At 38.3% G+C, this 16,642-nt stretch overlaps 1 protein-coding gene across 9 annotated transcripts in view; it reads right to left on the reverse strand.

Annotated features, from left to right (window-relative positions):
* Positions 1-364: 364 nt before the first annotated feature.
* Positions 365-16,642, reverse strand: part of KLC1 (kinesin light chain 1) — a 44,957-nt gene continuing 28,679 nt past the window's right edge. The window contains exons 10-16 of one of the 9 annotated variants that reach the window (XM_074542289.1): positions 16,531-16,580; positions 16,375-16,442; positions 14,989-15,097; positions 12,903-13,013; positions 7,579-7,709; positions 3,017-3,083; positions 365-1,675 (exon numbers count right to left, since the gene is read on the reverse strand). In XM_074542289.1, coding sequence (XP_074398390.1) covers positions 1,610-1,675; positions 3,017-3,083; positions 7,579-7,709; positions 12,903-13,013; positions 14,989-15,097; positions 16,375-16,442; positions 16,531-16,580 — 602 coding nt within the window. In that variant the 3' untranslated portion in view covers positions 365-1,609. Of the gene's footprint in view, positions 1,676-3,016; positions 3,084-7,578; positions 7,710-8,709; positions 9,029-12,875; positions 13,038-14,988; positions 15,098-16,374; positions 16,443-16,530; positions 16,581-16,642 lie in introns of those variants that run through there. The other 8 variants (XM_005483273.4, XM_074542288.1, XM_005483272.4 and 5 more) reach the window with 8 other exon arrangements.

Here is a 16,642-nt window from a genome sequence, read left to right on the forward strand (position 1 = left end):
TTCATTAAGGAATTGCACTATGTGCTCAAACTTCTACAAAATGATTAGCAGCATTGTCTCAGCATTCCTACACTGTCTCCAAAGCAGGAGCACCAGGCACGGCTGCCCCTGCAGAGATGCTCAGTCGGTACCTCCTGGTAAACATTGGGAAGTGCATTACACAGACAGCTCCTGCATCACTTACTGGAACCAACTTACAACCAGGTGCAAGCCCAGTCAGAAACTCCTACTAAGTACTAATTCTAATTACTGTTCAAATACTAAAACTTTCCTATGTTCTTGTATTCTTCAGTTGGTGCTGACTTTGAATGAATTTTCCAGCTTTTCCCAAAGTTAATTTTGTTCGACATTTTCCAACTCACAAATACATTTTTACACACACTGCTTGTTTTTTTTTTACTTTCTTATCCAACTCCACACAAATAGGAATTTTTACAGAAGATGAACAAAAGTACAAGCTTTACAGAAAAGCAAAATGAAATCCTAAGGTCTATAAAATCCTTAAAACATACATACATACTTTGTTCCAGCAGCAGTCCTGTGTACAGACAGCACAGATATATCAACCTGTAACACGGATATGTGGTCACCCAGGTCACTCACAGCCTCTGAGTGCTCCCACGAGGGCCTCAGCAGGGAGTGGTCCTTGCAGAGCAGCCACTCCAGTGTGACATCCTGGCGTGCAGTGCCTGCTGCTGCTGTCACCAGCTGGTGTGGGAAAAGGCAGGATTTGGGATCAGCATAAGGAAATGTTGGGCACTTTCAGCAAACACAGAATGGGATTGTGAATTCCAGTGGACAAGCGAGAAAGTCAACCTGAGGCTCGGTGCTCCCCTGAAAGCAGCAGCAGCTGCTCTGGGACAGTTGCAGTCCAAAACTTGAGTATTCTTCAATCACACAAAGCAAAGGTTTTTTCCATTTCTCCTGATGTACACAAACCATCCTATATCCATTGACTATTGTGCCCTAAGACTTGCAACATCAGAAGTTATGGTCACAGGTGTTGCTGTTTATTCTATCTAAATGTAACTCACCCCCAGCCATCACTTCTGTAAGGTTTAATAGCTCAGTCTAGTGGTTAAGTCATGTCTAAGTGCTGTTTGCTAGCCAAGGCTTCTACCATTACAAGAATCAGCAGTGCAAGGGCAAACCCCACCTCTACAGAATGCTGAACTGGAATTTCTACAGTAATGCACATAAATTTATCCATTTCTCATTCCAGCACTGCATGGATTTACTGCCACACAGTTTCTTTCTATTTTCCAACACCACTGCATTTTGGTACACATTGAATGTGTTTGTTTTCTTACTTTTTTTTTTTTGGCTGCTGTAATAGTCAGATCTATTAAAGAAATTTATGTTAAGTAGCATGAACAGGGGCAGTGCAATGAGCAATACCTATCTATAGTTTTCCCTTAGAAGAAAACACTCACTAATGCTGTGTTTAAAATTGTCCCTATTTCAAAAGTAAAAACAGCAGTCCATTGGAAAAAAACCAACAAACATCTACAAACTAGGTGTTCCTATGGACAAGGATGAGGAACCAAAGCTTTGAAGGTCTCAGTGCTTCTTTATTCACAAGGAATATTAGCTAGCTTCTGTCCAGCTCTCAGTGTGCCAGGTCAGAATGACTGACACTCAGAGCTCGCCAGTCTGTCAGACAATTATTTCGTTCCTGCGTGAAGGGGAAAAAAACAAACAAAGAAATTAAGCAGATGTCCAGATAGTTCAAACAAACAAAGTACCAGTTTTAACAAATGGGAACAAACATAGGGAACTACTGAGAACCGTTCATGCTGGATAGGGGGATGCTTTCCAGAGTCCAATAAACATTTTTTTCCCCAATTTTTAACTAACAATACTATAAAGCATAAACACCCTTACAATCCAGCCTAAGCCTCAGAAATGCAAGAGCCCATTTATGGGAATTGCCATGGGTATGGATAGTAAAGGGACCACAAAAGTTCACAAGAAGAAAGAACTGATTTTTACTACTGGGTTGTACAACCAACGAAAATCCCCTCCTCTGGAAGTGACACCAATTTAACACACTGGGGATCCATCCAGTCAGGGGCACCTGGGACACAGCTCTCTGACACCCTTGGCACTGCTGCTGCAGAGAATTGTGCTTTACCCTGGACTGGTTTTGGCTGAACCTCACCCTGAGCAAAGTTTTGCTCACACTTCAACCACAGAGAACTCTGCAGCACATTCATCAGGACCACACAGCTCCACCACCTTTCCACCACTGGGGAGCACAACCAGAGCCACAGCTGGGGCCTCCCTGCTGCTGCTTTAGGAGATGGTGATCAAGATCCTCACCTACAGTTTTGTTAGTAGAGAAGCAATTTTATCCTCCTAAAATTAGTAGCAGTTACTGTGTTAGTAAAACACACAGCAGTGTTTAGAAGAACATTGCTCACTCATTTGACAATTTAAACAGTGATTTGTTAGGTAAAAACAGGCAATGAGGAGTAGCACTTGGGCACACCATGAACAGTTAAGCAAAATAAGTTTTTGTGTTAGCAGAAGCACAACACAGATCAGACAAACTTTTGAGACTGCTCCTGTGCCACCTCAGAAACAACTGAAGTGTTTAAGGGCACCTGGTTACATACAACAATTACACTGACAGGGCTCTTTGCAATAAATGGGCTGAATTAAAAAATATTGAAAATATTGGGCTTTAACAATTCTTGCATTTTTAAGTTGCTTTTACAAGAATGTAATATTCCATAAGTTTTATATCCACTGTAGTAGAAGTCCAAAGCCAGAGACTGCTTGGTATCATAAAAGCCAATGCTCTTTTCTGGCTAGACTTGAACCCTTTCTTAAAATTAATCATAATTCACCAAAGTGTCAGAGAATGATGCCTTATGCACAGCCTTCAACCACCTTACTGAAGTAGGATCTTACAATCACTGCGAGGTTGTTGGGTTATTATTTATCACACTCTTTTCATCCCAAACCCTACTAACAGTATTTATTTTTGTAAGAGTATTGTAGGGCTTCTTACTTGAAAATGATCTTCAGTAGCCTTGCCACCCATGTTAAGAACATTCAGAGAACTGGCACGCTTCATGCTGCAACCAGGACAGTGAACATGCAAGGATAAACTGATCAGAATGGCTGAAAACTACAGCTCTAAAAACACAAGTACAACAACGAGCAACAGTGAAGGGAGGGGGAACAAAGCCTCCCAAGTGACCTGAGGCACAGCCTTTGGGGTAACAACTACACAACTTCTCAGAGATTTGCACTCACTTCTAGTTACATATAAACCCCCCCCCAAAATTACATGCTCCTCAGAGCTTAAACATTTCAGGCAACTGATTTAACTCAACATCTCAATTTTTAAAGCATATCAGATGATTACAGTGACTTACACTGAGTTTTAATTAATTCATTAATTATCAGTTTCAATTTTGTGTGGCTTCTTACAAAAGCATCAAAACATTCAAACAGTTTAGGAAAAAACATCTGAAAGATGACTTTGTTGTGTAGGCAGCATTTACCTTGAAAAAGCTACAACAGAAGTTAGTTTGGTACTTTCTGCCTCATTTAGCTAAGTCTTCAGAATAGATTTTTTTAAAGCATTTTAAAATGTTTTATTTTAAGTACTTCAAAGTGAAAGGAAATAAGATGGGTTGCTGCTGTTAACTTTGATTGTGCTTTTGGCTTTACAACACTCCAAGCAGTGCTAACAAGCACCCTGGAATACAGTATGGAAAGGAATGGAAGAGGGGAAAAAATTAATTACCTATGCAGGAGCTACTACACTCAAAATATCACTGCATTAACTGCAGTATCTGCTGCTCTTTCAAATGAGGATTAATTTGTAGGTAAATAATTTACCTATATTTCTCAAATATACACAAGATTTAACAAAAAATATTTTCAAGTCTGCGTCATGAAATTCATGATCAGCCCTAATGTCTGATGTCCTTTACACCAGTGCCTGTCCACTCCTCAGAATATTCTGCATTTGCTCTGATTTTTCACGAGCTCTTTACCTATTTCAGAACTAAATGAGAGCTCTGAATACATATTTGATAACTGGTCACAAGACAGTGAGCCCCAACCCTGCAGTGCTACCTGCAGCTCAGGACAATGGCTAAAGCAAACTTTCCAATGCCTTCCAGTAGCATGGGAAGGTTTTTCCATACCAGATTTCCTTCCTACTGAAGCAACACTGCTCACAGTCAAAGCACAAGTTTGAAATGCTTTGGTAAAGCAAAAGCTGAGCAGGACAATGAACCAAAACATGAGGCAGCAGCTTCCACACAGCACAGCCTGGCTGGTTCTCCCAGCACTACATCTGGGTGTTTCCAAAGCCAGAAGCACAGAATTTACAATATCTGACAGGAGTGTTAGCAACAACAAAGCAAGGACTCATGCATGGTGTACACCTCTCATTTATTCAAGGAAACAGCTACAACAGGGGTTATATATGGAAGTCAAAGGAAGTTAATCTGTAAAACAAACAAAATGTTACAGAAAACTCTCCAAAAGAGCACAAAGGTTTATGGAAAACATTCCAGGGAAACAGAAAATCCACCAGTAGAAGTTCACACAGGTATTTTAGGTTCTTGCTAAAGTGCCAAATAAAAAAAAAATATTAATACCTGAGATACTACTTTGTTTGTGGGTTGGTCTTTTATTTGTTTGGGTTTGTTTAAATCAACACTTTTAAGAACTTTAAGTCTAGCAATTGCACTTATAGTTTCTTCCATGTTACAAACATGACTCCACAAAGAACATGCAGGAATTTTTTTTGTGCATAAGTAATAGCAATAATGAAAGCTTGTTTTTTCCTTTTAGATTAGAGATCTTAACTGTTCTGCTGTGTGGTCAATATTTTTGAAGTGACAAAATAAAGAACACTAAATAATCAAAGTTAAATTATTACAGAACTGAATTCTCTAAAGAACTGATACCTTGCTTCAGGTATTGCATGTTTCAAAGATCAGTTTTAAGATACTTATTTGTCAAAAAAGGCATTTGTAGGATTGCAAAGAAACAATTTCCCTGATGAGTTTTCCATTTCGTTCTCTTCAACCTTGTGTATCAAGTAACAACATGGACACTAAGTCCTTCCTTCATCCTGGCAGTCATTGTTATCCAAGTATTTCTCACTCAGTGCTCACACCAGCACTGTCAATTGCTATTTAGAGAAGCAGAGCACAAACAAGAGGTGTAAATCGAGTTCTAATAAAGCCTTCCTGGTGAGGAGGGAGGCACAGGAGTGCTCTGCCTGGAGTGGCTGCCTCCACAGCAAGGACGATTTATAGGTGTGCTATGTCTGTATTGAAATATTCACCTGTCAAACACACTAAAACCCAAAGGTCTGCATGGTAACAACTGAATATGCCTTTTGCTACACTCAGAGGAAGAAAAAAAATAATTCTATTCATTTAAGTTTCTTCACAAAATGAAATCAAAATGATTTTTTGGAATACCAATATGTAAGCTGTGCTTCATGACCTACAAAGCTGGTGTTTAATACCAGAAGTTTCTGCATCTGTTATTAAAACCAGCTAATATAAATCAGGATTTAAAAACTCTGTTTACTACAAGAACAGAAATTATAGTATTTATTGTTCTATACACTGGAAGTGCCTATCTACAGAAAAGCCTGGCAATATAATACACTTATTGTAAGTTTTATTCCTTGAGAACTATGGTGACAGCTAAAAACAAGATAATTTTGTCAGAACGGGAAAATAAGGAAGACGCAGCTTTGCTTTCAGTTTTGTTTCACATCAATGCCTCCATGTGAGGCAATCTCATCTGGAGCTGCAGAGCCCAGGGTGTAACTCGTGTCAGCCTGGGGAGAGGGCTCTGCCCAGGTAACACAACCCAGGAGCACCCACTGACAGGGCAGGGGAGCTCCCACAGGCACTGCAAAGCCAAACATCTCCACTTCTATGTGAGCATCATTTTCTGCACCCAAAACATGGAGTTATTTACCTGCAGAAAGAGCTAGCTATAAATACTATAGAGAATAAGGAATAAACCTCCTGGCTTTTGTGAAACTGAAAGCCTTTCCACATCTCACAAAACTGAGGAGAAAATGCCAATTCAGCTATGGATAAATGTATCTATTCATACAACAACACACCCGAACTGTGATGTATGAACTCTGGACAAAATGGAATAGAAACAGAAAACCAATGTATAAAGCTGCTAATACTGCAGAAAAAGAAGGAAATCTCCCTTTTGTTCTATATTGGGTTGCCTTTGTTTTCCCTAAAGCATTTTACATTTACACATTTCATTCTTCTAATCTTGTGCTTTCCATAGTTTTTTCCCAACCTCTTATCTCAGAAGTAGTTCTTAATAATGTATCAATAAATGCAAAGGAATTTTGGCCTTCAATTCTATTCAATGCCTTCCACATCAAGTGTTTGGCAGTGAAATTTTAAGCAACAACTCTAAAATTCAGATCAGGCTGAATTTGAAACAGATATGCAAGGAAGATAATTCTACATGTACTGCTGCTGTACTTCATGTTTTACAGCCATAAAAGCAATAAGACAAAACTTCACTGGAGCACATCCAGAAACACAGTGAGACCCTGCCTCCAGGTCACTGTCTTAACTAATACCATCATCATCATCATCTACATCACTCAGATTCAGCTGCTCCATTAGAAGCTGCCCCAAGTTCTCCAATATGATTGTTTTAAAGCACAAATTCACACTGTCAGCTTCCTGTCAACTAAATAAGTTGTAGTTTTTCACAACAAGGGCAAAAACCCTGTAAAATGGGCTGCAATTGTGTTGGGGGTGAGGGGAACACCCAGAAGTGCCACTATGAAAAGCAGCAGGTACATTTGAACATTTCATCTTCTCTGCAGCAGCCATTAAGTGATGAATGATTTTATGGATTTATAAGAAATATTACATTAAAATCCATCATCATATGGCAAGTTGGGAAGAGTGAGCAGCTACACTCAGTCAATCTGGATTTTTACCAGATTTCATTGGAGCCAAAATGTTAGTAAGATGCACAACTAGGCTCAAGTTTTTTCAACTTCTCCTCTGCTCTCTGACATCTGAGTCTTCCAAAAACAGAAACCAAGAGGGGCTTCAGTTGGTAATTCTCTTTATGCTCACAGCAACATATAAAGTTATATCAAGAATATATCAAGACACTAAGCTATATCAAGAATGTTAGTTGCAGGTTTAGTGTATTCAGGCTTTTACTGTAAAAACCAGTAATATTTATTATACTCCACTGCTGTGTGAAAAGAACAGTTTTGCAGGTAATTAACAATTATCAGTAGTTCTATGAAGCTTTTCTAATCTTCAAGTAGGTAAAGCAGCAAAAAAAAAAAAAATTAATAGAGTTAATTCTTACAAGCAAATATAAATCCTCAGATGTTACAGAACTTACAATTTGGAAGTTTGGAAGCTTAAGGAGTTATTTCCTATTTCATTTTTTCTTTAAGACATAGCTGTGTGTGCTATGCAGCTAGCTAAGCAGGGAAGGGAACACTGCCCTAGGAGCTGCCCTGGGCTGCAGTGGGGCACAGAGCAAGGGACAGAGCACAGCCAAGAGCAGATAAGGAATTACCCTGGGTTCTTTGGTTCACTGTCCCGGGAATTTCCTCCCTTCAGCTTCCTAACCAGCTTCTCACTGCTGCGCCTAAGGGAGGCTCGGAGCTTGCTAAAGGAGCCACTGCGCTTTAGGGATCCAGTGCCATCCTGAAAGAAATGAACACATGTGAAACTGCAGGAGCTGCTGCCCTCCCCCAGCCCGCCCTGAAAACAGCTCAGGGATCAATTATTACTTTTTCATTGCTATTCATATATGCTTATACTGTATACATTTACCTAAACATGTAATTCCATACAGCTACGACTTGACCAAATCAAAAGGGTTCCTTCCAAAGTGCAACACAGGTTTCTAAATGTGAACACATGCCCAAGCCACAATTCTTCATTAATAAAGCCCCACCACAGTAGTCCAACAATTCACCACCACCATTTCATATGAGCACACCATGGTTACAGAGTAGGAGCCCCAAGCAAAAGCATTCCATCATCTTTCTACATATCTACATTACTTGCAAACATGTTTAACCTTAAAATCCATAAACAAAAATATTTCTGATCAGAGATACTTATAGTCAAATTCCTGTGCTTAGTTTTTAATTTTTACCAAAAGAGTAAACCACAATGAAATTAATTTTTCATATATTGCATTCATGTTTTACACTGCTGTGCTGACCCAGAGTGACCACAATTCTATTTTTAAATGTTTTACTCTTAAAAAACCCCAACAGTTTAGTAAGATTAGAAGTGACCACTTCCTACTCCACAGAAAACCTATGTGATTATGAAAGAAGAGTTGAAAAAGAAAAAAGCACTACTAAGCAAAGACAGACACCTGAGTTGGAGTGAGTTTATTAGAAGTTAGAAAGACAAATACACAAATCACTGAACACCAAGATTAGTAGAGAAAAGCATAATTGCCAAAATCTCACACAAAGACTAAACAGCAATGCTACTTTAGAATAATTGTAAGTGAAGACATCCAGAGTTCCATATTGATGTTAACCATATAATAGGTCTCTAAATACATTTTAAAGCACTTGGAGAACATGCTTTACTTGTACGGGTTTGGTTTTTCTCCTGTAAAGATCACCATCATGCCATTTCAATAATACCTTGTGTGATACTTTTAACTACCTTTATTCCATAGTGAACAGCTACTTATAAAGGTCATTGTTACTTGTCTGGTTTTTTTTTTTTACTAATGTATTACACAGCAAATGGTTGTAATAACATTTGGTATGACTAGATACATATCTGGCAAAGCTACACAGGTACAGAAATAGAAAACCAAAAACGACACCAGCACTGAAGGAATGGCCAGTTTACAGGGAAGTGTAGCTCTGACAAGAACCTTAAGGGGTTTGCTAAAACACAGCAGTCAGTACTGAAGAGAGAAGTTAAAGCTTGAAGATGGTGCACGCCCGTCATGCAGGAGACAGTATAAGAATCACAAAAGGCATCTAGGCCTGTCAGAAATGGAGAGAGAAAAACTGAATGAAACTGTTGGGAAAAATTCAACAGTTTGCAATTTTGAGCAGTTAGTTTACAGTATTTCTAGGTCATGTTCAAAACTTTTTTTTTTTCAGAACAACTATATGGACAGCCCTTAAGTACAAAGTGCAGGCCCTTGCAATTACCAGAACCTACATCTTCAGGCAGTTTCACCTACATCACTGAGATGGGACTGACAAATGAGCATGACTGATGCTGTGCATTCAAGTTAGAATTTGTGTAAAATACAAAACACCTTTAACAAGAAATAGCTTTGCTATTACATTTCAAAAACAAAAAAAAAAAGGATTTTTTTTCAGCTGACATTCACAAAAAAAAAGGAAAACAAAATAAAAAAGGAAAAATAATAGAGCAAAGTGCACTCATTTCAGCTTTAACTTCTGTCAGGAATTTTCCTTGAAACAAAAGTGCAAGAAGAAAGAGGTCTTCACCTAACCTCCAGACAAAATTCTCATCATTCCCTTAAGGAACTAGAATCCAGCTGGCCTGGGTCAGTTCACTTTCACAAGTATTTTTAGAACATATCTGTGTTTATGTCTATATTTATAATCCAAGTGGAATTTTCTCTACCGTCCCTAATGCAATGAGAGGCAGCTGAAACAATGTACCTTTAAAATGAACTGTGGTTCAACTTGCACACTTTTTATTCTCTGTACAAGTACAGAGACCATTACTGATAGGTTCATGATACCTGTCTTGAGAGCCTTTGCCTATAGCAACTGGAATAAACATTAATTACAATTATCCTTGCAAATGGCAAAATGCCTTGCTACCAAGTGATCAGAAGATCTAAATCTGACTATTTATGTTTCAAACTAAATTGCATATCTTGTTCACACTTAGAGACAGTTCAGCTTTACAGGACTGAATAAACTGAACCTAAATTCCAGTTAGGAGTACTGGATCAGTGAAAAGGCTAATTATTCCTGTGGTTTGCAATCAGCAATACTAGAGTAGTGAAAATGATCCAAAGGCAGGACAAATTTGGTAGGTATGGAGTATAACTCTATATGGTAAAGCTAACTAGAAAAGTAGGAATAAGCAGAAAAGCTTTGGGGTACCTCAAATAAAAATAAAAATACCAAACTCCTAAGTTAAACACTACAGCTCGATTAACAAAACACTTCTAAAACACGAGCTCAGGATAAAAAAAAAAAACATTCCTGATTCCAGAGGAAACAAAAACCAAACTCACAAGCTGTTTTTATGGCAAATTTTAATTGCCAATTTTTATGTCATTCAGAATGAGAATCCCATTATTACTGCTGCTTACCATCACCACCTCCTGCACTTTGTCTGCCACAACATCTCTCTGTCTGGCACTTATTTAAACAAGGGTAATTCTTGTCTGTGGCAGTGAAATCCACAGTTTTCCCTTCACACCTGGAAGTGCACTTACATGCCCAAAAGCCTGTCTCTCTGAAGCATAGGGCTGGAGTTATGAAAAGATAATTCCTCACACTACAAACATTCTAATAAGTAGCACAAAGATTTTCATCTGTCCTGCAGCAGGCTGTCAGATCAGTTAAAAAATGCCAGTTACAGGTACTCACTGTTATTTTTTATATAAAGTATAATAAGAGATCCAAATCTGGGCCTTCCCACTTTATATTTTTAAGAGGAAGTACTTCCTTGCATTTTCAAGTATCTTCTGTTCACCTTAAGGCATGAACTTTAAAAGTGACATATAAAGATGCACCATAACACCTCACTGCAATGTGTCTGTTTTAATCATTACTGGCTGATTTACTTCAACAAAATTTTCTGTTCTTTCGTAAGAGTGTAAAATATTACATCAAAGCCTTCAATGCTTATTATGGATTACATTAGATGTGGAAGGATCTTAATTTACATCTTCTGACAGACTTTTGTGGAGTTTGTCCCCTTGCATACTCCACCTATTCTCTCAGTCAGCCTGACCACTTCAAAAGAATTTAAATGGAAAAGGCCTCTCTTCAGGCTCTGCAGACACAAATAAAAGATCCTACACCACTTTAAGAATCAGAGTATTTTGTCTGGAGGGAACACACAAGGGTAAAAAAACTACACAATATAAAGAAGAGGAAAGAAATCACTGAGATAGAAACACTTGCAGGGGAGGGAGAGAGAGTTGCCCACTTCACGTAGAACATTAATACAAAATACCTTCTCTCAAGAGGGGGGGAAAAAGAAATAACAAAGATGAGAATGAAGCAATGCCACTTCAGCACACTAAAAATGAAGTTTGATTACTCTCAGATGTCAAAATGCAATTTTTCAGACCAGCAAATTTTATCACTGAGTTTGATTCGAATATTGACCTAGAAATACTGTCTATTGCTTTTCCCAGGAGGCCCTTTCCATCCAAACCCTGCATGCATTAATGTCCACAACAGAAAAAAAGTTTAATCCATTTAGAATATACAGTCATGCAAAGTATAGTGAAAATTAGGGGAGGAGTACAGTACACAGTTCTAATGTTGAATGGGCAAAATGAGAATTAAAAAGAAAGTTATTCAACCTGACTTTGGCTTTATTAATGATGCAGTATTAATTCACAATAGATGCTGATTGACTGTCTTGGCACTGAGAGCACCAATGCCAAGAAAACAGTAATAAAGAGACAAAAGCAAAGATGGAAAGAACATTCTCCTTTGAGACTAAAGCACTACATGTTTTCTCAAGGTTGCTTTGGAATTCTAAGCTTTGTCTCATGTGGCTTACAAAAAAAATGGGGAGAAACAGATTTCTATTGTAAGAGAAATGAAGCTTCAGAACACTCAATATTGCAAAGTAGGCTACTTCCCCTCCCACACAGCAAAAGCAACACCACTTTTATAATCTAAGAGTATTTTCAGCAGAACTGCAGCTGGGAGTTAGTGAAGAGTGCAATATGTATCCCATTGCCAGCAATGGGATAAAGCATGGGAAAGCTGGTGACAGAAGCAAACTACATAGGCCAGGTAATAACTGAAAGCTTGCACTGTCCTTCTAATGAAAGGAAAACAATGGTTAGAGAAATGCACATGTAATCACATTATATATATATATATATTATATCTATGTTTTTACTTTATGACAATCTGTAACACAGTGAAGCCAATATATGGGAAACAAATAGGAACAAGCCCTGGCTCCAGACAAATTTTAGTATGAGAAAGCCATGAAGTCACCATCCCATTGTTATGTGATGGCAGTGCCTCTTAAAATGGACTGTACAGCACTTTGGAAAGCTGAGCTCCTTCCTCCAGCAAGCTGGGTAAGGAGGAGATTAGAATTATTTTAGTGTTAGACTGGTCATTTTCATTTACTCTGAAACTGCTAACTTTATATTTCTAATAAACTGCTAATTTTATATTTCCATAGGAAATGTTTTTTGTGATTCCAACTGAGGGAGTATTTTTTTAATAAACATTTAAATTACAAGCAAATATGGCACCAAAAGGAAAAAAGCAAAAGTGAGTTAATTGCAAGAATATTTCTACCATAAAAACAAACCACTGACAAGCAATTGCACACCAGACCACAACCAGGACACTCAATCAGCATTACACAACTTGGCCTTAGATACAACTGCTTGGGATTCTTGCAGAAATATCACCATTCAGGACAGCAACAGAAAGGATGGCTTAAAAACTTTTAAATATGATGAGTTTTTTAGCATTATGACAGACAAAATGTTCTTCTTCATTTCTTAACTGATCCTGCAAAATTAAAACCTAGGAGGCAGATGAAGCAGGAGACTCCTGAGAGCACAGCAGGCTGGTGAGCTGTTAGGGGATGAGCTCCTAGCTAGAGGGTGCAACTGTGTACTGTACTTACCCCGTTCCACTCTACGCTCATACTCACTTCCTCGCCGCCGTCGGGGCCGCTCTCGTACTTTACCACATCCACGTTGAGGCTCTCCCGGCTGCGCCGCTTCTCCGTGCTCTCAGGGTCATTCAGCACCTCGGCCACTCTCTGTTTGTGAACATTGTCAAGACCCTGAGAATTTGATAGAATGGGAAGAGGCTTTATCTTGTTACAAGCTCTGTTAAGCTACAACTTACACACACAGCTGTGCCGAGCAAGGAGTAAAACCAACCCACAACTCCGTCAGTCCAGTTCTGCTCCCGGAGAGCAGCTGAGCTGCCCTTTCTAAATTGCAAGGATCAACACAGCATCAAGGGAACAGTCTATCAGTTTGAGAATTCCTGACTTGTCCTTCTTTTCTTCCTTTCTTATCACTTGTCTAAGCCTTGTGGTGTTCGTGCCACTTACCTGAAGCAATCTGGCAACCAGCTAAATATTTGAGCAACTTATAGACCATGACCCATCAATGTAATTCTCAAGTTTTCCACCCATCAAATGGTGCAGTTTTCACCCGCCTTTGGAGAGGTGTCTGAATCTCTAGTACCTCAGAAACACATTGTTTTATTTAAAAATACTGACATAGAACACCTGGCATTAATGTAATTTTCCTTCAGAAAGAAACAACACAGAATAGAAACTTGTGATAAACATACTAAATATATGGTCACTATATTAACTTTGTGTTAAAGCATGCCTATCAATTATAAAATAATCCTTTTAATATCTAAAGTACCTTATATGAAAACCCTGCACTAAAGCCAAATTCCTTAACACAGAAACTAGAAGATATCAAAACTCAAATCATACTTCTTTTCAGTTTTGTCTTCTTTATAATAAACCTACTTCACATCATAACCAGTATTTGCTGACAGGAAGAGATCCCAGATGAATGCCTTACACTTTACAAAATATTCTGCATCTTCTACAGTAGAGCAAATGCAGCAGGGATGTGTGTGGCAAATCCATAAAGCCAACCACAATACAGAAAGTGAAAAGGATGCCAAAGTTCTTAAAGGTGCATGAATAAGCGTGAAAGTTGTTTTAGTGGCATGGAGATGTCAGTTTCTTGTTCCCATGTAACTGTTTCTCCCTAAGTGAAGAGCATTACCTGAATGACCCAGAATAAAAAGGCAGTGTTAAATGCTGCTGTAACACAGCATTGTCTCCTACATCTAAATCTAGGGGTGTGTATACTGCCATTTATTATGGATTAATGGAAGAGGTGGTATATGATGCACAGTGAAATTCTGAAACATCCTCAAAAATAAAGAGTCAGCAGCAAGTTTCTAGAAAAAAATACAAGTCTTATTTATTCTCATATTAAAAAAATGAAATTAAAATTGAACATTTATGATGTTTATTTACTTCTGTTTTCTTACTTTGCTTTCCATTTTAACACTAATTGACAACCCAAGTTTTCTTGTCCAGTCTTAGACTTATAAAGGTGTCTTATAAGTGTCACTTATCAAACCATCCAAAAGGGAAAGAAAAAAAAAGCCATTAAACCCCCAACAAACCCAAACTCTCTTCTACCTTTCAAGAGAAGGGAGAAAGAGTTACTTGAGGAGTAGATCTGAGAGCACAAAGAGAGTACATTAAAAGGAAGTCCCCACTGAAACTGTAATATTTATCTCATTCGTTTACAGAAGTAACAAAAGGTTTCTGTTAGTCAGTTGTATGCAGCAACTGAACATTTTTAATCTTGACAGCTCCTTATTAAAAATAGAACAGCATGATTGGCAAAGGAGATTTCCAGCAGAACCTCCCCATTTTCCCCCAGCTACAGTCTGTTTCCCAGGACAAGCAGCCAATTAATTGAGCACTGCTGGCCAACACAATGTTTTCTGCCCTTTCATTTTCCACATAATTTCACCTCCAGTTTGAATCATGTCCCCAGTACATGGTGCCACTGCCCTAACAATTAACCAAACTGCAAGTGTTAAGATGTATCAGTTTATCACCAGCTCAGTCTGAAATTAGAGGGTGACCAGGCACAGGAATTTTCTATATTCTGCACACAGGAAGTTGAAAATCTGCATGACCACAAGGCAGAAACATCATTAAGGTGAATTTTCATACTTGCCTGTTTACGAGATCTCATTGCTGCCTCTTCTAATGTTTCAGCAGCTTCAAACTTGCCCTGTCTTCTGTAAAGTGCCCCAAGGTTCTTTAAAGTAGTTGTTACTGTTGGACTATTGAGAGAAAAGAAAAATAACTGTGTTAAATATATACTCATACAGTAAACTCTTCTCAATTCACTAATAAAAGCTTAAATTAATACAGTGTTTACCATATTTTGTAATAATTTATTCTCTCTTGCAATGCACTACACTGTACCTCATGGACACACAGTAACCTGCTGACCCCTTTCAGAGCCTATCAGTGTCTCTGGGACCAGCCAACATCCCTGAAACTGCAATGCCAGAACCTTGTGCTCCTCAGCTGCACCTCAAGGTGAAAATTTAGCTCTAGAGGAGTGTATCCAACTGAATAATTGTGCAGCTTCCAAAATAAATGCTTATTCATGCATGGACTATTAGAGAGACCACACGTAGCATGTGTTAGTCACAAAAGCAATTAACAGCTGCTTTCATCAGCTTTTACTTAACACCTATTTGCAGTTTCTATGCATTCCAATTCGCTTGAACAACAAAAGCAAAAAATTTGCCCATTTCATTAACAAGTCTCATATTCAAGACACTTTTGTTTCAATGGCACAAAATTAGCTCGATCATAGAATATCTGAGTGAAGTTTTGCTCCACTAACAAGAGAGAAAAGATCTTCCCATGCATTAGAAGGAACAAGTACACGAAAAACAAACCAGTAAAATGTATTGTACACAGAACTCAGGATGGAGAAAAAAAAAGAGATTTCAACAGTACAAGAGCTCTGATTTTTGTTAAACATGAGCATTCAAATACTCAATAAACAAAAAATTTTCACTATCAGTACAGGTTGCAGGTTTTTTCATACACTGCATCACTTACATGTTAAAAAAGCTGCAGTAATGGAACAAAATTAGAGCAAAAAAAAAAATTTCACCAACTATAATCCAAGCTGAAATCCTTGTTTCCCTTATTTCACTTTAAAGCATACATTGTCATTCACACAACTACATTCTGGAAGATTTACAAACTCAAGTAATGCTTAGTTGTGGCAGTTTCTCTTTGTTTTCTGTGCCAGCTGTGTATCTAAAGGTGCAGGGAGGGGAGCAGAGGGAAAGGTGACCCATGCTGCCACCTGAGGGACTGCCAAGAACACAACTGGGGCAACTTCACGTCACTGGATCTGAGCAGCCTCACGACTTGAAAACTGCTGCTGTACTCCTGAAAACCAGTCCTGGGCCTGGAATGTTTAATACTTTCGTTTTTACAGAGCTAACCAAGGAGTTAGTTGGTTCCATTTTTAAAAATGCTTTAATCTGAGACACTGAGCATTAATGAGTTGTGCTGTGAAGAAGTTACTCACCTATCAACTTTGCAAGCTTTGTACCAGCCCCCATACTCTCCAAAAGATGTGCCATCTTTTTGCTTTCCCTAGAACAAAGGTACAGTTGAAAAAAATACCTGATTTGCAACCTAAACAAATATAAGCTCCAAAGAAGATTTACAACAACAGTCTTACTTTGCATTCTTCCCTCTCTTCTGCATGCATCCAGATAGGCTTATTTTCATCTGGTGAAACAAGAAAAGTATTTTATAGAAGAACAAAACTACAAGGTATTGATTGTTGTATT

This window comes from Zonotrichia albicollis, chromosome 6 (assembly GCF_047830755.1).
Source record: "Zonotrichia albicollis isolate bZonAlb1 chromosome 6, bZonAlb1.hap1, whole genome shotgun sequence".
Lineage (NCBI taxonomy): Eukaryota > Metazoa > Chordata > Aves > Passeriformes > Passerellidae > Zonotrichia > Zonotrichia albicollis.